The sequence below is a fragment of the Oncorhynchus clarkii genome, chromosome 32 (assembly GCF_045791955.1).
Source record: "Oncorhynchus clarkii lewisi isolate Uvic-CL-2024 chromosome 32, UVic_Ocla_1.0, whole genome shotgun sequence".
In the NCBI taxonomy this organism is placed as follows: Eukaryota; Metazoa; Chordata; class Actinopteri; order Salmoniformes; family Salmonidae; genus Oncorhynchus; species Oncorhynchus clarkii.
The window spans coordinates 30213675-30237179 of NC_092178.1; the positions used below are offsets into that span (position 1 = coordinate 30213675).

Consider the following 23505-nt stretch of genomic DNA (forward strand, 5'->3'; position numbering starts at 1 on the left):
ATTTGTTTGATATTTGAACGTGATATTTCCATGGCCATGTCATATACCATCTGTTTTGAGATCGGTATCCCTCCTCAAAAGTCACAAGTGTAGCATTGTAGCATTGATCTGGGATTATACCCCGGACACCTCTCTGAAGAAAGCAAACGCCTTGATGATTAGCTACTGTCCTGTATGGTAGGCTAGGGATGTACTATGATTGACGTCGAAGTGAACCAATGTACTACTTACATGGCATCAATGTATGTCCTCCTCGACCAATGACAAGGTCATTTTCCGGTATATTCTGTTTATATCCCACCTCTCAATTGTCTACTCTGTCTACTCTATCGCGTTTTTCCGGAGAGGAGCCGGCAGGTGACAGTGAGGGTCTTCTTTACAGCATAGGTGCCAATTTATGTTTCTGTATTTAATTTGAAGATTTTGTTCACCTGAAGTATTTAGAAATATGGCTTCCTTTTTGTCGGTCATCCCTCCTTTCTTGTTATCGGTTCTCATATTTTCTGGAGCGGTAGTCGCACGGGGTGATGTGCTCGAGTTAGGGGACGCAGATTTCGATTACCTGGCAGCGGAGCACGAGACCATGCTAGTGAAATTCTACGCTCCATGGTGAGAGAAAATACAAATCAAACATTATTTTATCTCAATCCATTGTAATTTCTACACATGTAATGTCATTTTAGGCAAATATGTAATGATAGTGACTTATCGGCTAGGCAACTGATATGTTACGTTAGTCAGCCATCAGCTAATGTTAGCTAGCTACAGTAGTTATATTCTCAGTATCAGCCATCATCTGCCAAACTGTTGGCAACTAGCTTGCAGTTGGCCATATTTGCAAACAGTAATTGAGCAGTGGCCGTGGGTAAAATCACTGGGAAGTCGAGCCCCCCCCAAATTACAACCTGTTGGGACAATTGCGTTTGTTTGCTCCATAAACCTGGTTAGTGAAGTCTACAAAGCATATTGCATGTAGAGTATCATACAGTTATATAACCTACAGCATGGCCAAGCAAGTTAATGTTTCCGACATTTTCGGACAACCAAACAACTAACGTTATTGATTTAGAACCACACAGAGTTACCGCAAGTCGCAAAGAAAACAGGAGCTGCACCCACAATTAAAGCGCCGTTTCAACTTCAACATATCATCTCTGCTTAGTCTAATACAGTGACATCTAAAAGATACCAAAAACGATTTAGTCTCTATTCAACATTAGCTAAATATGATGTGGCTGTCTATGGTTCTGATTTTTGTGTGCGTTCGATTTGTAGAGATCTGCTAATGCCATCCTCCTTTTTCATGTTGGCTAAACGCGATCACTTTGTCATACAGTACACACTTATTTATTTTGTTTTCCTACTAGGCTACCTGTCTAAAATGCTTGCTCGCTAGCCTAACTTCCATTCATGGGCAACGTTAGCTAGCCTAGTTAACATTAACCTTCTACATTTAGCTATATTGAACTTTCATCCTCTCAGGCCAGGGGAACAACAATGTTTGACTTTTGGTTGGATCAGAATCACCATTTATAAGCATTGGCCAGTACAGAATTAAGTAAAACCACAAGTTCAAATCCCTATCTCCATCCATGGCTAATTTAGAAAAATTGCCAATGTTAAGTTGAGCTCGCTCAGTTTAGCTCAATGCTGATTGGCAAATTTTTCCTCTTTTTTGTCAAGGGGAGGCCAGATGCTTGATGGCTTCTGTTGGGGTTCGTTTCCTTGTTCCTTGTCAATCATTGGCTCATTGGTGAAATTAGCATTATGACAATATCTTTAATTAAATCATTCAAAACCTTTATTAATGCAATTGCAGACCAGAAGTTGACAACAGGAACATAACGCATGTTTCCAAGTAAGTTCTGCATCAAAGAAAAGGTCCCATGTTATTTTATTAAACCCGAAGTCCAGCCCTAGTGATGTCACTGCCTACGTTATTATCTTTTACTCATGAGACCAAAACCATGCCTACTCAACACTAAAACTCTTATTTATGTAACTATATAAAAGCTGAGCAGTAAATGTTCAAGTTGATATATAGTGGAATGTCTGACTAATCTCTTATCTCTTACACTCCCCTGCAGAGTTCTGTCTTCACAGTCACACAATTCTCAGAGGGGTCTCTTTTATAAAAGGCAAAGACCAGAAAACAACTATGGAACAATACTAAACCTCTATAATGAATATATTGTTAATCTGTAGTCTATGACCCTATAAATGTAAGGAGGGCGGGGTCTTATAACCCCTCCCCTTCTATTAATACAACATAAGCATAATCAATTATTATAATACAACATAAGCATAATCAATTATTATAATACATCAAACATTTGGTACAGCCCCTATCATGACCCCTAGGTGAACCTCTAACACTTCCCTTGCCTTTAATGCTACAGGCGGCAACAATGTCATACTTGTTTGGACCAGACATAATCAGATGGCCTACACATAGAGAGACAGAGTGTTGCTGTTTCAATCGCTCGGATGCTTTCGATACATTCAGCCTCTTGCAAATTTAAGGAAAATTATGAAACACAGAGAGACGATAGATAAATGATTTTACGTTTTTAAACATTTTTCTTTGTACGTTTTTTTGTGGGAAGCCTGGCTTCCCTTGTCATCCATGAATACACGTCACTGTATTTGAGGCTGAGCTATTGATATTATTCTTCAAAATTGGCTTGGTGAGGAAGATTTCTTTTAAACCCCAATTTGCTTATGCCTTTTACAGGTATAACACATTTCTACCCACACATGTTATCAATTGCATTGCCTGTTTCTTGATTCTGATTCTGTTCCTTGTGTTATATCTACCTTAATCTGCTGTATGTTTATTTGCTCTTCAGGTGTGGACATTGTAAGAAACTAGCCCCAGATTTTGAGACCGCAGCCACTCGACTGAAGGGGACAGTTCCACTTGCTAAGGTACTTATGAATGCATAATAATGCATAACAAAATGACCAGGTGTTTGAACTCTTGCCGTCATCCAGGGTTACACAATGTTAATTGGTAGTTGCATGCCCTGCATGGCCCACTCTCACTGCACCGGCATAATGTAAACTTTGTTTACAGAATGACAGCACAAACCATCATTCTGTTACCAAATTTGCATCTGACCTGTTCGTCAAGTGTTTTTGTAGTGCCTCCCGAGTGGCGCAGTAGTCTAAGGCACTGCATCGTAGTGCTAGCTGTAGATTGGAGATTCTGGGTTCGAGCCCAGGCTCTGTCGCAGCCGGCCGCAACCGAGAGGCCCATGGGGCGGCGCTCAATTGGCCCAGCGTCGTCCGGGTTAGGGAGGGTTTTGCCGGCAGGGATATCCTTGTCTCATCGCGCACTAGCGACTCCTGTGGCGGGCCGGATGCAGTACGCGCTGAAACGGTCGCCAGGTGTACGGTGTCAAGAAGCAGTGCGGCTTGGTTGGGTTGTGTTTCGGAGGACGCATGGCTCTCGACCTTCGCCTCTCCTGAGTCTGTACAGGAGTTGCAGATGAGGCAAGACTGTAACTACTACCAATTGGATACCACGAAATTGGGGAGATAAAAGGGGTGAAAAATACCACACAAAAAAGTGTTTTTGTAAAATTCTCTGTGGAAGTTAAGTGTACCTTGTGCACAGATTTGTATGGTTTATTTAACTTCGCAAATAATAGTTTTTTGTTTGGCATACATTTTAAAGTAAAAAATCTTAGTCTCAGCATCACTCTAACTGTGGAATTGCCCATAACCCATGGGATATGTGTCACGTTGTATAAATGATTGGAAACAGTCACAGGAATACGTAAATGGGGGTTTTAATTAGAGGTCGACCGATTATGATTTTCAACGCAGATACCGATTATTGGAGGACCAAAAAAGACGATACCGATTAATCGGACAATTTTTAAAAAACATTTATTTATTTGTAATAATGACAATTAAACAATACTGAATGAACACTTATTTTAACTTAATATAATACATCAATAGAATCAATTTAGCCTCAAGTAAATAATGAAACATGTTCAATTTGGTTTAAATAATGCAAAAACAAAGTGTTGGAGAAGAAAGTAAAAGTCAAATATGTGCTATGTAAGAAAGATGTTTCAGTTCCTTGAGAACATGAGAACATATGAAAGCTGGTGGTTCCTTTTAACATGAATCTTCAATATTTCCAGGTAAGAAGTTTTAGGTTGTAGGAATTATAGGACTTTTTCCCTCTATACCATTTCTATTTCATTAACCTTTCACTATTGGATGTTCTTATAGGCACTTTAGTATTGCCAGTGTAACAGTATAGCTTCCGTCCCTCTCCTCGCTCTTCCCTGGGCTCGAACCAGCAACACAATGACAACAGCCACCATCGAAGCAGCGTTACCCATGCAGAGCAAGGGGAACAACTACTAGAAGGTTTGAAGTAGAAGTTTGAAACGCTATTAGCCTGCGCTAATGAGCTAGCCATTTCACTTCGGTTACACCAGCCTCATCTCGGGAGTTGATAGGCTTGAAGTCATAAACAGCGCAATGCTTGACGCACAACTAAGAGCTGCTGGCAAAACGCACGAAGCATAATGTTTGAATAATGTTTGAATGAATGTTTACGTGCCTGCTTCTGCCTACCACCGCTCAGTCAGATACTTAGATACTTGTATGCTTGTATGCTCAGTCAGATTATATGCAACGCAGGACACGCTAGATAATATCTAGTAATATCATCAACCATGTGTAGTTAACTAGTGGTTATGATTGATTGTTTTTTATAAGATAAGTTTAATGCTAGCTAGCAACTTAACTTGGCTTACTGCATTTGCGTAACAGGCAGTCTCCTTGTGGAGTGCAACGAGAGAGAGGCAGGTCGTTATTGCGTTGGACTCGTTAACTGCAGTGTTGCAAGATTGGGTCCCCCGAGCTGACAAGGTGAAAATCTGTCGTTCTGCCCCTGAACAAGGCAGTTAACCCACCGTTCCTAGGCCGTCATTGAAAATAAGAATGTGTTCTTAACTGAATTGCCTAGTTAAATGAAGGTGTAAATAAAAAAAATCATCTCCCAAAAATACCGACTACCGATTGTTATGAAGACTTGAAATCGGCCCTAATTAATCGGCCATTTCGATTAATCGGTCGACCTCTAGTTTTAATACACTACCCAACAATACAACATGCCAGGCACGGGGACAAAGCCCAAAACAAACACGTATACAAAACACAGGGATGTAACCCCCAAAAAAGAGCGAGGTTAAACCTCTAATAAATACACGGGACGAGACCCGTAATGACCATACACGGGACGAGACCCGTAATGACCATACACGGAATAGCGGAGCCTGTGAGTTCAATAAGACTTTATTACAAAGTAATATAAGTCGAGCTTGTTCATGAAGGAACTCCCTTTCCAGCCTTGGCACACACTTTTTTTTATACAGGTTTCATCCTTACGCCACACACATCGTAACTCCTCTTTATGTTAATGTTTCATCAACCATTGTCTTTTTGCCTTGCACTAATTTGAGTTTGGTTTCATATTAGGGCATAGAAACAGAGCCATAGCAATGCTACAAAAATAAACAGACATGCCCACTCCCCAGACAGGTGCATGTCTAATGGTGCCTAATGACCTAGACACACATTTAGAGTACACTTATCCTGCTGACTACTACGAAATGTGTAATGGGCACATATGTACTGGAAAATGTGTAATTGTACTCACAAGACCAACGGACATGGGAATAATAACTGACCAAGACAATGGTGAACAACGGGCACAATTTATACAATTACTAATCAGGGGAAATGGAGCCAGGTGTGAGTAATGAGACAGTTCAGTGACGCCTAGAGGCCGGTGACGTACAGTAGACCTCCGGAACCGGTGCATGGAATCAGCAACGGTACGGGGGGGATCCGTGACAATTTGAGGTGAAACGGCTAATGTACTTTGTTAGGGTTGGGTGATATGGCCTGAAAATCACAACGCTTTTCTTTCAATCTTATGGGCAATTCATGATATACAGTGCCTTCGGAAAGTATTCAGACCTTGATTTATTTTTCTCCACATCTTTGTTCCATTACAGCCTTATTCTAAAATTCAATTGTTTTTTCCCCCATCATCAACCCACACTCAATAATGACAAAGCAAAAACAGTTTTTTAGAAATGTTAGCTAATTGGTTTAAAAAAATGTAAACTGGAAATATACCATTTACATAAGTATTCAGACCCTTTACTCAGTACTTTGTTGAAGCACTTTTGGCAGCGATTACAGCATTAAGTCATCTTTGTTATGACGCTACAAACTTGGCACTCCTGTATTTGGGGAGTTTCTCCCATTCTTCTCTGCAGATCCTCTCAAGCTCTTGTCAGGTTGGATGGGAAGCATTGCTGCACAGCTATTTTCAGGTCTCTCCAGAGATGTCCGATAGGGTTCAAGTCTGGGCTCTGGTTGGGCCACTCAAAGACATTCAAAGACTTGTCCCGAAGCCACTCCTGCATTGTCTTGGCTGTGTGCTTAGGGTCGTTGTCCTGTTGGAAGGTGAACCTTCGCCCCAGTCTGAGGTCCTGAGGTCTCTGGAGCAGGTTTTCATCAAGGATCTCTCTGTACTTTGCTCTGTTAATCTTTTTCTTGATCCTGACTAGTTCCCCAGTCCCTACTGCTGAAAAACATCCCTACAGCATGATGCTGCCACCACCATTCTTCACCGTAGGGATGGTGCCAGGTTTCCTCTAGGCGTGACGCTTGGCATTCAGGCCAAAGAGTTCCGTTTTGGTTTCATCAGACCAGAGAATCTTGTTTCTTATGGTCTGAGAGTTTATGGGTCTTTTGGCAAATTCCAAGCAGGCTGTCATGTGTATTTTACTGAGGAGTGGCTTCCATCTGGCCACTCTACCATAAAGGCCTAATTGGTGGATTGCTGCAGAGATGGTTGTCCTTCTGGAAGGTTCTCCCATCTCCACTGAGGAACTCTAGAGTGCTTTCAAAGTGACCATCAGGTTCTTGGTCACCTCCCTGACCAAGGCCTTCTCCCCCGATTGTACAGTTTGGCCGGCGGCCAGCTCTAAGAGGAGTCTTGGTGGTTCCAAACTTCTTCCATTTAAGAATGATGGAGGCCACTGTTCTTGGGGACCTTCAATGCTGCAAATGTTTTGGTACCCTTCCCCAGATCTGTGCCTTCACACAATCCTGTCTCGGAGCTCTAAGGACAATTCCTTCGACCTCGTGGCTTGGTTTTTGCTCTGAGATGCACTGTCAACTCTTGGGACCTCATATAGACAGGTGTGGGCCTTTCCAAATCATGTCCAATCAGTTGAATTTACCACAGGTGGACTCCAATCAAGTTGTAGAAATATGTCATGGATGATCAATGGAAACGGGATGCACTCAATTTCATGTCTCATAGCAAAGGGTCTGAATACTTATGTAAATGAGGTGTTTCTACCAACCTGTTTTTGCTTTGTCATTATGGGGTATTGTGTGTAGATTGAGTTAAAAAAAAATCAACTTAGAATAAGGCTGTAACATAACAACATGCGGAAAAAGTCAAGGGGTCTGAATACTTTCTGAATGCACTCTCACTCTCTCCAAAATAATTAAATGAATTGTGAAGTTATACCTAGGCTAAATATAAGCCTTACACAACCATAATACCCACTAATCTTTTAATTAGTCTGTCAAAATAGTTTAACCTGTTTTTTTTTTCTTATCACTGATCTGGCTTTCAAGTCTGTATGAAAAATGCCCTTTTTTTGTTACAAGTTTAACTAGAACCATGCATAATGCACATTCACTACTGATGGGTTCTGACTTGTGGGTTCTGCCTTCTGACTTATTCATGTCACTGACGGAGAGAGGGGAATGTATAACGTTTACATTCTGTCAGGATATGTTATTGTTAGCCATAAGGGATCCTATGAGAGGAGAAGAGAGAGTCTGGTACAGGTCAACATGACAGCCGTGAGTTGGGGGAGTGAGGAATTTGGGCAGAGTTCAGGTTAGATGAAGTGAGGAAGAACATATATCACTAATGTTCTGGATAGCAACAGATGGCAACATAACAACAATTGGCTGTTCAGATGTGTGAGGAGGGGCTCAGCATAGGAGAAAGGGTTCAATACCTGTGCTTGTGTGAATATGTTCTTTGTCTTATGCAGCTGTATGACCTAGTGAGTGTTTTACTCTTTATTTAGAACCTAACACTTTTAATGACAAACTTCTTGTAGCAAGCATTAGGCTTTAGAAAATTCACACGGGTCTCATCGACAATCTCTCAAGCCCATGTGCTAGTGATTAGCCAGCTAATCTTTATATTTCAAGTTTAGCCAACTTGGATCTTTTTGCTAGCTAACAAGGTTGAACACCCTTCTGTCCGTCTCCAACTGTTTGAACAGCATGTTAGCCTGTCCACTTTGTTCAGATGTGGATCAAGTAGCCTACCTTATTTCTCAGATTGAGAACGAGGGGTCAATTCCTTATATAATTGTGTTTTATGCTATGAAACATGTATAAAACAAAGACGAGACAGCTAGTATAACAGTCTTTGGCAAAAATGCTGCTAGAGGTACGTGGGTACCCCCATTGTCACGCACAACAAACTGAGCATTCATTTTCCAGAATCAATGTTCACTGATACTCTCGTTTTAGTAATGTCTGTTCTGTGTGCAATTTGAGTATTTGAGACATAAAAAGGGTATCGTTAGAGAAGTTGACTTCTCCTCTATTACAGTAATGTCTCAATGTGTTTTAGTGTCCATATGACCCATTCTGTTGGACCAAAACTCAAATGCAAATAGCGAGTTGAAACCGCTTGACATAGAGGAAGATGTGATCTCATCTGGGTTGGAGTGAGAGGCAGGGGGATGGGCTTGGTGTGTGTGTGTGTGTAAACCGTAGAGGAAGAGACGAAGCAATAGGTTTCACTCTCGATAAAATCTGTCCAAAATAAGGCCAATGCGTTTCCATGGGCTTATTTTGGACCTAAGCTTGTCGCCTGCCTTCCCGCCTTTGGGACAACTACTCCCATTGTTAGGGCGAAGACGTGCATCTTGTCATTATATACTGATCTCTGGTGTAAATGGGAAGGTTCACACAGTACAGAGGGGTGAAGGAGACGAGACCAAAAATACAACATGAGAACAAGCAGACATAAAAATATTTTACAAAATACAGGCATTTGGAATATCGTGCAACTACATAAATTAGAATTAATCGATATATTGCTCAGTCCTACTTTATATTGCCTCTATCATCTCCATTTCATTATCTTTCTCCCTACTTTTCTCACAAATGTAGCTTTCTATCATATGTTTCTATCCCTTTCTCTCTCCTCTTGCATTCCCTCTTTCTCTCTCTACCTGCCTCCTTCCCTATCATCTCAATCTCTCACCCCTCAGGTGGACTGCACAGCGAGCCCAGACACATGTGGGCGTTTTGGGGTCACAGGGTATCCCACGCTCAAGATCTTCAGAAACGGAGAAGATGCCTCGTCCTATGACGGGCCACGCTCCGCAGGTGTGTGGTTTGAATATTGTTAGAGTACACTAATCATGTTAGGCCTACTAATGAATTTGTCTGCATACACACAGATGGCATTGTCCACTTCATGAAGAAGCAGGCTGGACCCAACTCTGTTACCCTGCGCAGGGAAGCAGATCTCGAGGCCTTTGTCAACCACTTTGACGCCAGTGTAGTGGGTAAGTTGTCCTCTAGAATAGGATAGTTATCTGGATTTAACTGGTCATGTTAAGAGCGGGTGTTCTTAATGTTTTGTATACTCGGTGTATATGCATTAGAGCTGGGCAATATGGCTTAAAAATCATATCTCGATTTTCTTTCCCCAAACTTATGAGCATTTCACGATATAAATCTCCATTAAAAAAAATCTCCAAATAAATCTGATCAAGTGTTATTTGTCACATGCGCTGAATACAACAGATGCAGTAGACCTTACAGTGAAATGCTTACATACAAGCCCTTAACCAACAATGCAATAAGCTTTGTTGTACACTTTTTTAAAGATCAAATACACTTCATTTCAAACACTCTGCAATAATGTAATGAATTCAGGGCGTATGAAATTAGTCTAAATATATGCCACAATAATTTGATTATTTTATCAAAATAGTTTAACCTACTTTTTAGCAATAATCACTGATCTACTTTCAAGTCTGTCTATGAAAATGCCCTTTTTGTTACAAATTTAACTAAAACTATGCATAATTCACATTCATTAATAGTGACTAACTTCTTGTAGCAGGCATTATAAACAATCTGTCAAGCACAAGCCCACATGCTGGTGAGTAGCCAGCTAATCTTTATTTCAAATTTAGCCAACTTGGATCTATTTGCTTGCTAACAAGGCAGAACAGTTGAATTGTTCTAAACACACCTTTCTCCAATTGTTTGAACAGTATGCTAGCCTGTCCACTTTTTTTAAGATGTTGAAATCAAGTGGCCTACCTTATTTCTCAGAATTAGAACAAGTTGCCAATTCCTTATATAATTGTGTTTTATGCTTATTGCACAATTATAAAACACAGACTAGACAGCTAGTATAACAATCTTTGGCAAAAATGCTGCCGCAATATTTGAGCATTCATTTTCCAGAATCAGTGTTTCCTGTTACGCCTGTTTTTAGTAATGTCTGCTTTGTGTGCAATTTGAGTAGTTGAGACATTAAAAAGGGTATCGTTCGACAGGTTAACTTCTCCTCTATTACAATAAAATAATGTCTCAATGTGTTTCTCCATATGACCCATTCTGTTGGACCAAACCTCAAATGCAAATATCGAGTTGAAACCGCTTTTCAGAAAGGAAGAAGTGATCTCTCAACTTTGTGTGTGTGTGTGTGTGTGTGTGTGTGTGTGTAAACAGAGAGGAAGAGATGTAGCGAGAACATCTCGCTAAAATCTGTCCAAAATAAGCCCAAAGCATTTCTCTGGGTTTTTTTTGTCCCTAAGCTTGTTTCCTGCCTTCCCGCCTTTGGAACAACGACTCCCGTTGTTAGGGAAGAGACGTGAGCATCTCGTCATTATATTCAGAGCTCTGGTGTAAATGGGAAGGTGCACAGAAGGAGTGAAGGAGACGAGACCAAAAAGACATGAGAACAAGCGGACATAAACTCATATAAATACAAAAAAGATTATCGCGATAGAGGCATTTGGAATATTGCACAAAACATCAATTCAAATGAATCGAATTCATTCAATATATAGCCCAGACCTAATATGCATATTCATCTCCATTTCAGCACCAACTGGTAGATTTAAAAATACTCTGATCTTGTAGGTAAAAAAATTACAATTATTTAACAAGGCAAGTCAGATAAGAACAAACTCTTATTTACAATGACGGCCTACTCCGGCCAAACCTGGATGATGCTGGGCCAATGATGGGTGTCCCAATCACGCCCGGGTGCGATACAGCCTGGATTAGGGGTTTACAAAAAATGTTGGCCCACAACCCCATTTTGAAAATTCTCTCTACCCAAACGTGTGAAATGATGTAATTAACAGAATTTTACTTTATTTGGGGCGATGGCAGTCAATTGCAAATTAGTCTGACATAATGTCTCTTATCTCAACACCACTAATGAGATGGGTGTACTTGATGAATGTCGCGTCGGAGCTTCTCAAAGTCAGGGTTCATGGTCGACAGTGCGCACCTCATCTCTGCTGTCACATCCAACCTGGATCAATATTTGGTTTTAAATGCAGACGAGAACACAGAATCCAGCATCACACAGATATGAGCTGGCAAAGGGTAGCCTACAATGAGTTTTATGGTGCTTGCAAGACAACTGGGAACTCTGAAAAATATGAGGTCCACTTTGGGTTGGAAATTGGAGCTCTAGAAAGAGGCCTGAGAAACTATTTTTCCCAGTCGGAGCTTGTTTCTTTCCCGAGTTCCCAGTTGTCTTGAACGCACTGAAGTCAGAAGACATTGATTTCAGAGTTCCAAGTTCCCAGTTGATTTTAACGCGGCATTAATGCTCAGAGGGAGACGGCCTTTGAATCAGGAACCAAAACTCCTCTGTAGTGACCCGTGAATCCATTTGGTCACATGAAAAGCTTGATCAGCTGTTCGGTTTCATTTACTGGCATGTCAACTGAACCAGGATCACAGTCAAACGGATTGTGTGGGACACTCGTGTGGGACACTTACTGATGCTGTCCTATTATTTTCTTCAGAAAGTCAACCAAGTTCATTCTGAATGACAACAGTTCCTCTCTCAATGTGAAAAATCTTTCCAACACTCCCCCCTCGATAACCACCAAGCCTCGTGTGTGATCGAACATTGTCATGCTCTGATCCCATATCTCCACATAGTTTTGCGAACAGGCGTGCGCACAGTGGATGTGTTTTGATGTAGTTTACATGTGAAGTTACCTGCTGCGGTGTACCGTATCGAGTTCTGTGCTAAGCTCTTTTGCCACCAGTTGCTTTCAGTGTATCATAAAATGCCTCCATATGACAGACACATTCATAACTAGAGGGCAGAGGCCTGCCTGCCATCCTGTGATAGATGGAGCCCCATCTCTGCAAAAGCCCACCATTTGAATCCCAAATGGAATCAGTTATTTTGTCAATATAGCCAGGCAGCACACTGAACATCGCCTATGTTGTTTTATGCTCTGGAATCGTGAGACAACAATATATCCTCGCGAATAGCATCCCCCGACTTGTATAGCGAACCAATGTCCATGAATGGGCATCTTGGCCCTCACAGTTAACGGCCGTTTGGAGAGCACATTGTTTACACCATATCAATTGCTGCCAGTAATATCAAAGTCTCTGCAAGTGTGTGGTTTCATAGCGTAGCCATTTATTGTGAGAATGATTTCAAGTTCAACCTGTTCCAATGATCTACGGGTGCTCACATTGAATTTTATCTTTTAGATTTGAATAATTGTCATTTAGAATGTATTTAAAAAAATTATTTATAGAACAATAGTCCTATAAATCTACCCTTACTAATGGAATTGTATGACAACGGTCCAGTTCGTCGTGAACCGTGCTCCAGGTTTAACCTGCTGTGTGTGGTTTCATATTCGTCTCTAGGGATCATAAGGAAAAATTATCTAAAACGTGTATTTACAATCTTCTCCAAATGGATTACTCATTTACCTAGCTCTTATCTGTAGCTCTTATCCATTTAGAAATTACAGTGCATGGAGAATGCTGTTATTTCTATCGGGGGAAAATTAAAGTAGAACCGGTAAATTCGCTCAACCTTATTCATAATTTCCTCGCGTGTAACGGTGGTGGAATTATGAGGGAATAAAGTCCAGGTCAGAATACGGTGTATCTGTACACTCCTCCGCCACACCTTCATTACTTAGATCTCCACCCCGAACAAATAGCAGGTGAATAGAATAGCAGGCTGTTTCTCGCCATGTATATAATAGTGTGGATAATAATCTACCTCATAGTGTGGAAATGTGTTTATAAAACAAAGGAAAATCACCTGTTTTACTGCACCTTTTTCTCCATTGGCTGCAACTCCCCAATGGGCTCAGGAGGCGAAGGTCGAGTCATGTCCACTGCCTGCCACAAGTAGTCGCTAGAGCGCAATGAGCCAAGTAAAACCCATCGTGGCCAAACCCTTCCCTAACCCGAACGAAGCTGGGCCAATTGTGCGCCGCGCTATGGGACTCCAGGGTTGTGATACAGCCCTGGATCGAACCAGGGTCTGTAGTGACGCCTCTAGCACTGCGATGCAGTGCCTTAGACCGCTGCGCCACTCAGGAGCCCCCTGCGCTGCCCCTTTAACTGGCTCCCTGAGTCTGTACATTTCACATTGGTTATAAATGATTTCATGTCCACTGCTCTGAAAAGCTTGTGAGAGGTGAATACAACATGATGGAAGCCAACACACTCGATGTGTTGGAGAGGGCTAATGTACTTTCTCTCCATACTTCTCTCTTCCCTCAGGATTTTTTTCTGGGCCTGACAGTGGTCAGCTGGCAGAGTTTCTGAAGGCGGCCAGCGTCATGAGGGAGCACTTCCGCTTCGCCCACACCATCGACATGACCCTGGGCCTCAAACACGGGGTGGACACTGAGTGAGAGCAAGGGAGAGGGAGGATAGGGTAGGGGTAGAGGGAGGTAGGGGTAGGGGTAGAGGGAGGGAGGGATAGGGAGAGAATGGGAAGAAGTGAGCGTGATCAAGATAACCCTGTAGAGTTCAATCAGGTTTCTTAGTGCGGGGCTAGAGCAAAATTGTGTACATCCAGGAATGGATTGAGAAACACTGCTATGGTGTGACCAAACGACTACATTATTTTCCCCGTGTCTCTCCAGGCGTGTTCTGCTGTTCAGACCCCCAAGACTGAGTAGTAAGTTTGAGGAGAGCGTGCTGCGCTTCACTGAGACGATCACCACCCACACACTGCGGCGCTTCATCAGAGACAACATGTAAGACTACTACTCCAATGTCTGTGTTACTTTAATGTCTCTTTTTTTCTGCATCTCTTTCTAACACTTTCTCCCTATCATATCCCTATTCGTCTTTTCATTTAATTTTTTTTTTATAGGTTAGTCATTTAGCTGACGCTTTTCTCCAGAGCGACTTACAGGAGCAATTAGGGTTAATTGCCTTGCTCAAGGGCACATTGAGAAGTGTTTCACCAAGTCGGCTTGAGGATTCGAACCAGCGACCTTTCGGTTACTGGCCGAATGCTCTTAACCTCTGCCTCTACTTGACTGTCTAACATTGTTGGTCTCCCTTTTTACTGTTTTTGGTCAGTTTCGGAATGTGCCCCCATCTGACCAATGAGAACAGAGATAAGCTGAAGGGGCAGGACTTGTTGACTGCGTACTATGATTTGGACTACCTGCAGAACCCCAAAGGCACCAACTATTGGAGGAACAGGTTGGTACCATAACACTTTAAACCAGTGATTCTCAATTGATGGGTCACGGGTGTCGAAGTAAAAATTTTTTAAGTATCACCCCCCCCCAAAAAAATCTACGTTTTTTTTAATATATATATAGAGCTACTAGCAGTGCTTTTTAGCCGATTTGGTTGATTTTGCAGTCGGGCTCAAACCAGTGAGTTTACCGATATTTTTCATCAAGAATATGTTTAATGGAATTATTTACAATGAAAAGGTGGGAATATTGTCATATAATTACTACATTTATTGTCAATATAGCTACAAAAAAAAAGTTTTACAGGTTGCATTTCCGTTTAAAAAAATTGCAATGTGAATATTGGGTCCCGACAACCTGGTTCAATTTTGGTTTTTGAGGCAAAACCTGTTGAGAACCACTGCTTTAAAACACTCAAATTAGATAACCCACAATTAAACTAAACATTGTCTTTTATTTCAGTTCTGTTTTTCATTTGTTACTGAAATCCTATTTGGTAAATTTTTGCTAATTTATAAAAAAACGCAATATACCATTTACATAAGTATTCAGACCATTTACTCAGTACTTTGTTGAAGCACCTTTGGCAGTGATTACAGCCTTGAGTCTTCTTGGGTATGACGCTACAAGCTTGGCACACCTGTATTTGGGGAGTTTCTCCCATTCTTCTCTAGATCCTCTCAAGCTCAGGTTGGATGGGGAGTGTTTCTGCACAGCTATTTTCAGGTCTCACCAGAGATGTCCGATCAGATTCAAGTCCGGGCTCTGGCTGGGCAAATCAAGGACTTGTCCTGATGCCACTCCTGCGTTGTCTTGGCTGTATGCTTAGGATCGTTGTCCTGTTGGAAGGTGAACCTTCGCCCCAGTCTGAGGTCTTGAGTGCTCTGGAGCAGATCTCTCTGTATTTTGCTCCGTTCATCTTTGCTTCGATCCTGACTAGTCTCCCAGTCCCTGCCACTGAAAAACATCCCCACAGCATGATGCCGCTCCCCATGCTTCACCGTAGGGATGGTGCCTGGTTTCCTTCAGACATGACGCTTGGCAATCAGACCAGAGAGTCTCGTTTGCCTTTTGGCAAAGACCAAGCGGGCTGTCATGTGCCTTTTACTGAGGAGTGGCTTCCGTCTGGCCACTCTACCATAAAGGCCTGATTGGTGGAGTGCTGCAGAGATATTTGTCCTTCTGGAAGATTCTCCCATCTCCACAGAGGAACTCTGGAGCTCTGTCAGTGACCATTGGGTTCTTAGTCACCTCCCTGACCAAGGCCATTCTCCCCCATTTGCTCAGTTTGGCTGGGCAGCCAGTTCTAGGAAGAGTCTTTGTGGTTCCAAACTTCTTCCATTTAAGAATGATGGAGGCCACTGTGTTCTTGGGGACCTTAAATGTTGCAGAAATGTTTTGGTACCCTTCCCCAGATCTGTGCCTCGACACAATCCTGTCTCGGAGCTCTACGGACAATTCCTTCGACCTCATTCCTTGGTTTTTGCTCTGTCAACTGTGGGACCTTATATAGACAGGTGTGTGCCTTTCCTAATCAAGTCCAATCAATTGAATTTACCACAGGTGGACTCCAATCAAGTTGGAGAAACATCTCAAGGATGATCAATGGAAACAGGATACACCTGCTCTCAATTTCATGTCTCATAGCAAAGGGTCTGAATACTTATGTAAATAAGGTATTTCTGTTTTTTAACATTTTTAATACATTTGAAAACATTTCTACCAACCTGTTTTCACTTTGTCATTATGGGGTGTTGTGTGTAGATTGAGGATTTTTTTTAAAGAAGCATTTTTTGAATACGGCTGCAACGTAACAAAATGTGGAAAAAGTGAAGGGGTCTGAATACTTTCCGAAGGCACTGTATTATTTCCTGCGGTGGTCCTCACGAGAGCAATTTTCATCATAGCGCTTGATGGTTTTTGCAAATAAAGAAAAACCCTTGAATGAGTAGGTGTGTCCAAACTTTTGACTGGTACTGTATCTCTTATGTGTTAACTCAAAATGACACAGTGACTAGGTTCCAGTTGAACAATGTTTACTTCACCGTATTACCACAGTACATAGTTGCCATCACACTCAGGCCAGGTCCATCTCCAGTGAGACTCCTGCGCAGGTGTATAAATAATAGAAATATAGGGATACTTAAAACATGAACTTAACATTATGTATGTATATTCGCTTAGATTATTTATTTTGATTTAGATCTTATCCTTCAAACAATACATGTAATATCTGAGCCCCAAATATTGTATGGTATATTAAGTCACTTGCCATTATTATTGTTTATTGTCTTTCATTCTCTCTCCTCAGGGTGATGAAGGTGGGTTCTCAGTTTGCGTCCCAGGGCCTGAGTTTTGCCGTGGCCAATCGCAGGGACTTTGTGGATGAGCTGGAGGAGGAGTTTGGTCTGGGGTCGTCGGACGGAGGAGATCTACCCTTCGTAACCATCAGAACACAACAGGGATTCAAGTACACCATGAGGGAGGAGTTCACGTGAGTTACAGGCATAGAACCTCAACTAAGTCCTAACTTCTGAGCTCTACCACATATAACCCTACTACCCTAATTTTAACCATGAGAACATGGTTGTGAGTTACAGAAATATCAGACCCCTATCCACAGACAATTTCTCATCCTTACCCAAACTCGAACCATCATCTAACATTAATAACCCTTATCAAAGACGGCGATGTGGGTTGGATAATGCCATAGGTTCAACAATAAATAATGATTATATTTAACAGGCGAGATGGGAAGTCCCTGGAAAGATTCCTGGAGGATTACTTTGCTGGACGACTAAAACGTTACATCAAGTCGGAGCCCATCCCTGAGAAAAACAAAGGCCCCGTCAAGGTGTGTGTGTCTGTCTGTGTCTGTGCATTTCTATGTTATTATTGTTATTATTCAATACTCAATCACAGTACATTTGTGTTTCTGATTTTGTTAATTCTCATGCCAATTCACACATGTACGGCTGAAGTCGCAAGTTTACATGCCTCTTAGTCAAATACATTTAAACTCAGTTTTTCACAATTCCTGACATTTAATCCTAGTAAAAATTCCCTGTTTTAGGGCAGTTAGGATCACCACTTTATTTTAAGAATGTGAAATGTCAGAATAATAGTAGAGTGATTTATTTCAGCTTTTATTTCTTTCATCACATTCCCAGTGGGTCAGAAGTTTACATACACTCAATTAGTATTTGGTAGCATTGCCTTTAAATTGTTTAAATTGGGTCAAACATTTTGGGTAGCCTTCCACAAGCTTTCCACAATAAATTGGGTGAATTTTAGCCCATTTTTCCTGACAGAGCTGGTGTAACTGAGTCAGGTCTGTAGGCCTCCTTGCTCTCACACGCTTTTTCAGTTCTGCCCACAAATCTTCAATAGGATTGAGGTCAGGGCTTTGTGGTGGCCACTGCAATACCTTGACTTAGTTGTCCTTAAGCCATTTTGCCACAACTTTGGAAGTATGCTTGGGGTCATTGTCCATTTGGAAGACCCATTTGTGACCAAACTTTAACTTCCTGATTGATGTCTTTAGATGTTGCTTCAATATATCCACATAATTTTCCTACCTCATGATGCCATCTATTTTGTGAAGTGCACCAGTCCCTCCTGCAGCAAAGCACCCCCACAACATGATGCTGCCACTCCCGTGCTTCACGGTTGGGAAGGTGTTTTTCAGCAAGCCTCCCCCTTTTTCCTCCAAACATAAGGATGGCCATGATGGCCAAACAGTTCTATTTTTGTTTCATCAGACCAGAGGACATTTCTCCAAAAAGTATGATCTTTGTCCCCATGTGCAATTGCAAACCTTAGTCTGGCGGTTTTGGAGCAGTGGCTTTTTCCTTGCTGAGCGGCCTTTCATTTTATGTCAATATAGGACCTGTTTTACTGTGGATATAGATACGTTTGTACCTGTTTCCTCCAGCATCTTCACTAGGTCCTTTGCTGTTGTTCTATAATTGATTTGCACTTTTTGCACCACAGTACGTTCATCTCTAGGAGACAGAACACATCTCCTTCCTGAGTGGTATGACGGCTGTGTGGTCCCATGGGGGTTTATACTTTCATACTATTGTTTATACAGATGAACGTGGTACCTTCAGGCGTTTGGAAATTGCTCCCAAGGATGAACCAGACTTGTGGAGGTCTCCAATTTTTTTCTGAGGTCTTGGCTGATTTCCTTTGATTTTCCCATGATGTCAAGTAAAGAGGCACTGAGTTTGAAGGTAGGCCTTGAAATACACATCCACAGGTACACCTCCAATTGACTCAAATGACATCAATTAGCCTATAGCTTCTAAAGCCATGCCATCATTTTCTGGAATTTTCCAAGCTGTTTAAAGGCACAGTCAACTTAGTGTATGTAAACTTCTGACCCAGTGGAATTGTGATACAGTGAATGATAAGTTAAATAATCTGTCTGTAAACAATTGTTGGAAAAATTACTTGTCATGCACAACTATCTACTTTGTGTCATGCACAAAGTAGATAGTTTGTTAACCAGAAATTTGTGGTTGAAAAACGAGTTTTAATGACTCCAACCTAAGTGTATGTAAACTTCTGACATCAACTGTAAGTAAGCATTTCACGGAAAGGGTCGACACCTGTTGTATTCGGCGCATGTGACAAATAGTTTGATTTGAATTATTTTCTCTGGGTTTGTGTGTGCGCCCTCTCGCAGGTAGTGGTAGCGGAGTCATTTGAGGAGATTGTGAATGACCCGGAGAAGGACGTGCTGATTGAGTTCTATGCCCCCTGGTGTGGTCACTGTAAGAGCCTGGAGCCCAAGTACAAGGAGTTGGCAGAACAGGTGAGCAAGACTACACACGCACTCATACAGACTCACCAATGCCACATTTAAATTATTTAAAACTGTTAAATTCTGGATTTTTTTAAATTTTATTTATTTACTGCCCCGTTCACGATTATGGCTTTCCTCAGAACATTTGTGGGCCATTGAAAATTGTAATATGTCAAATTAAGGAAAGAGCTAAACGCCAAGTTAAGCCCTTTGTTCTCACTGAGTACGTTTATATGCACAGTAATAATTCAATATTAAACTGATTCTGGCAGTAGGCAGATCATGCAAAAGTCATGTAAACACCTTACTCTGCTTATCTTCATCGGCATCAGGTCAAAATCGAAGTAAGCATACGCCGATTAAAACACCTGGTTTTCTGAGCAATCTTTCTAATTATTAGAACATGTAAACACCTTAATCGGCATTCCAGCGGTGTATTTAATCTGCACCGGTGGCGCAAGCCTCCCTCTTTAGCGTGAAAGAAGTGAGTTTGGAACAACCACATTTCTGTGTCTTAGAAAAAGTTTTCACGTGCAAACTTTATATATCCGAACTCCGAATCAAATATACTTCCCAAAAATAACACTGCGGTAGAACGTTTATTTTGATTGCAGATTTTGTGCGCTTATCAAAATCCGATCAGGGGGCCTGATTTCAGATGTGTCCATGTAAAAAGGATTATTAGGGAAATCGTTCTTCTTGTGGAGCATATAAAGGTTTCAATCAAACTATTATATTAGTCGGACTAGCCACATTATTGTGTGCATGCAACCCTAGTCATTGGTTGATTCTTCTGTTTTCTTCTCAGCTCTACTCTGACCCTAATATTGTAATTGCCAAGATGGACGCCACAGCCAATGATGTTCCTCAAGGCTTTGATGTGCAAGGGTGAGACGTCACATTTCATCACCTGGTTGTCCTTTCCCTTCTATCAGGACTCACTTATCTTTCTATTTATTTTTCCCATGTTTCTGGTCATTCATTGTGTTTCTCTCTCTCGCTTTTATTGTTCTGTAGGTTTCCCACCATCTACTTTGCTCAGGCAGGCAAGAAGGACCAGCCCAAGCGATATGAGGTGAAGTGTCCTTACACTGTTAATACCATTTTACACAAGCAGACACAAACTAGTCATATACCAGTGTTTCCTCTATATTCAGTTAGCAGCAACCTGCCACTCCAAAAAAATAATATATAGAGATTATATACAAAAGTATGTGGACAACCCTTCAAATGAGTGAATTCTGCTATTTCAGCCACAGACATGCAATCTCCATAGACAAACATTGGCAGTAGAATGGCCTTACTCAGTGATTTTCAACGTGCATCGTCATATGATGCCACCTTTCCAACAAGTCAGTTTGTTAAATTTCTGCCCTGCTAGAGCTGCCCCGATCAACTGTAAGTGATTTTGTTGTGAAGTGGAAACGTCTAGGAGCAACAACAGCTCAGCCGCAAAGTGGTAGGCCACACAAGCTCACAGAACGGGACAGCCGAAGCGCATAGTGTGTAAAAATCATCTGTCCTTGGTTTCAGCACACACTACCCCATCTAACACCTTTGGGATGAATTGGAACACCGACCATGAGCCAGGCCTAATTGCTGAACATTAGTGCCCGACCTCACGAATGCTCTTGTAGCTGAATAGAAGCAAGTCCCCGCAGCAATGTTCCAACATCTAGTGGAAAGACTTCCAATAATAGTGGAGGCTGTTATAGCAACAAAGGGGGACCAATTCCGTATTAATGCTGATGATTTTGGAATGAGATGTTCAACAAGCAGGGGTCCACATACTTTTGGTCACGTAGTGTATATATTTCTGCCAAGATGTGCTTATAAAGGGATAGTGTCAGATTGATGTTTTCTACTTACCCAGAGGCAAATTAACTCATGGGTACAATTTTTATGTCTGCGTGCAGTTTGAAGGAAGTTGCTAACGAGTGTTAGCGCAATGACTAGAAGCAATGGCTTGTGAAACTACTTCTACTGCTACCTTTGCCACCACTGCTGAAAAAAATCCTAGGGGAAACTGCATGTATTGATGTATGAAAGATTTTATGTTTGGTTACAAAGGGAGCTTAAAATGTTTTCCTCAAATTCCAGGGAGCCCATGAAGTGAAGGACTTTATCAAGTACTTGAAGAGAGAATCCTCGCACGTTCCTGTTGTCAGTGGAGTGAGAGAAGACCTGTGAACAGAAGTAAGGCGATGGCAGGGGTGTATGATGGAAAATGTAGCTTAAGACCCCTGGAATTACGGTTGTGGATACTCACAACTTCTGCTAAGATTCTTTATTTCTGATGAAATTACACTCTAAAAACCTAAATCTACCAACAATAATTTTGTTCCTTGAAACAATAGTTTTGAAAGTCACACAATTGACTCTCTAGGAACAGAGCCCCTTGTAATTGTTCAGGAGGAGAAATAACATTTCTACAGAGGAAGAGAAAACAAAGATTGAGGACTGCCAACCTCTAATGTCAAGTGACTTGGAAGGGAGATGAGGCTGATTGTCTTGGCATGAGACTGAACCAAACCTTCCCAATTTACTTTCATTAAAGGACGAAATCAAAATGAACATCAACGGCATCAACTCACCAAGGAGCAGTTTGGTGCAGGTTTGTCATGCATCAAATACCATGAGATGAATGGACGTTGTATAATGACACTGTAATAACACATTTGTTTCTAGGTCTTGACTTACCACCTGTATGTCAGAACTATAGGTCTTCTTCACCACTATAAGCCATACCATCCATTCCACCAATGATAACCCATCAACACCCCTAGATTGGCAGCTAATATTGAGCACTCTTTTGCATTGGCATTTCACAAAGCAGGAGCAAGGAGGTGGGCAGCTAACCTTGCTTGTGTAAAATAGTCTGAAATAGCTTCATATTAACTAGTTCCAAAAGGTACCCACTGGTCTTTTTATGTGTACTTGAGCTCAGAGTTGGTGTCATTCCACACAGCACCAACAACCAACCAACCGCTCACCACCTATCTGCCTACTGACTGCATACAAAACCCAAAACATCCCCACCCATTCTCCTTTTTTTTTGTCCATGCAAATATCAAATTAACCATTTTGGAAATACTGCAAAGGCAATATTCAGATTAGTGGCAAAAATGACAAGTAGCCACCATGGTCTCCTTGAAAACAAATGTTTTAATTTTATGTTTTTTAATATTCTGGTTTTTATTTATGTTTCTATCATTATATGCCATTTTCCCCTGATTTTTTTTTTTAGAGCAAGTAACTTCTGAAAGGCATGTACAATGTTTGGATTTGACTATGAAGGCCAGATGTGTGTTATTTATCATATTTATTATATAGTATAGGCAATACAGTAATTCACTTTCTGTGTACTGTACATAATGTGTGAACATATTTGCAATCATAATTGTCTCTTTTTTGACAGAGCCTTTTGATTTATTGATGTACATTTTATTTGTTGCAAGAGTTTGGCACTCAGAGGACCCATTATCCTTAGTTTATTTTTGATCCGCTAAGAAATGTTTGTCTTTGGAGTTTTCTCACTTAAAAGATGCTGAAACCATTTAATAAAATGACTGACTTCGATGTGTCTTTGACTTTCTTCTCGCTAATAGTCCGACTGTTCGAGTCTTATCGGGCCTTGTCGGGTATCCTTGCATTTCAGAAAGGGTCTAGCCAATGTTGGATTACTGTATATGGACTTGCTTGGTTTTGTACAGGTCAATGAATGTACAGGGTGTGTCTCACAATGATTCCCTGTACATACTCACCTCCCATTTAATCATTTTACGTTTATCCCGTCTCCCTAATTGGTGGAATCCACTGTACATCATTTTTTCCTCGAAGTTTATTGGTTAAAATATT

At 41.3% G+C, this 23505-nt stretch overlaps 1 protein-coding gene across 2 annotated transcripts; it reads left to right on the top strand.

The window, feature by feature from the left end:
• The first annotated feature begins 319 nt into the window (after positions 1–319).
• LOC139392299 (protein disulfide-isomerase A3-like) lies at positions 320–23224 on the top strand. 2 transcript variants are annotated; one of them, XM_071140192.1, is made up of 14 exons: positions 332–609; positions 2850–2928; positions 9360–9477; positions 9552–9659; positions 13900–14029; positions 14268–14381; positions 14713–14838; positions 17149–17331; positions 17583–17691; positions 19528–19656; positions 20456–20535; positions 20665–20722; positions 21748–21843; positions 22205–22328. In XM_071140192.1, exons 1-13 carry the CDS (start codon positions 449–451, stop codon positions 21835–21837), a joined length of 1485 nt encoding a protein of 494 aa, XP_070996293.1. In that variant the 5' UTR covers positions 332–448; the 3' UTR covers positions 21838–21843; positions 22205–22328. The 2 variants fall into 2 exon arrangements, with proteins under 2 accessions (XP_070996292.1, XP_070996293.1); XM_071140191.1 differs by having other exon boundaries at positions 320–609; positions 21748–23224.
• Positions 23225–23505: the final 281 nt, after the last annotated feature.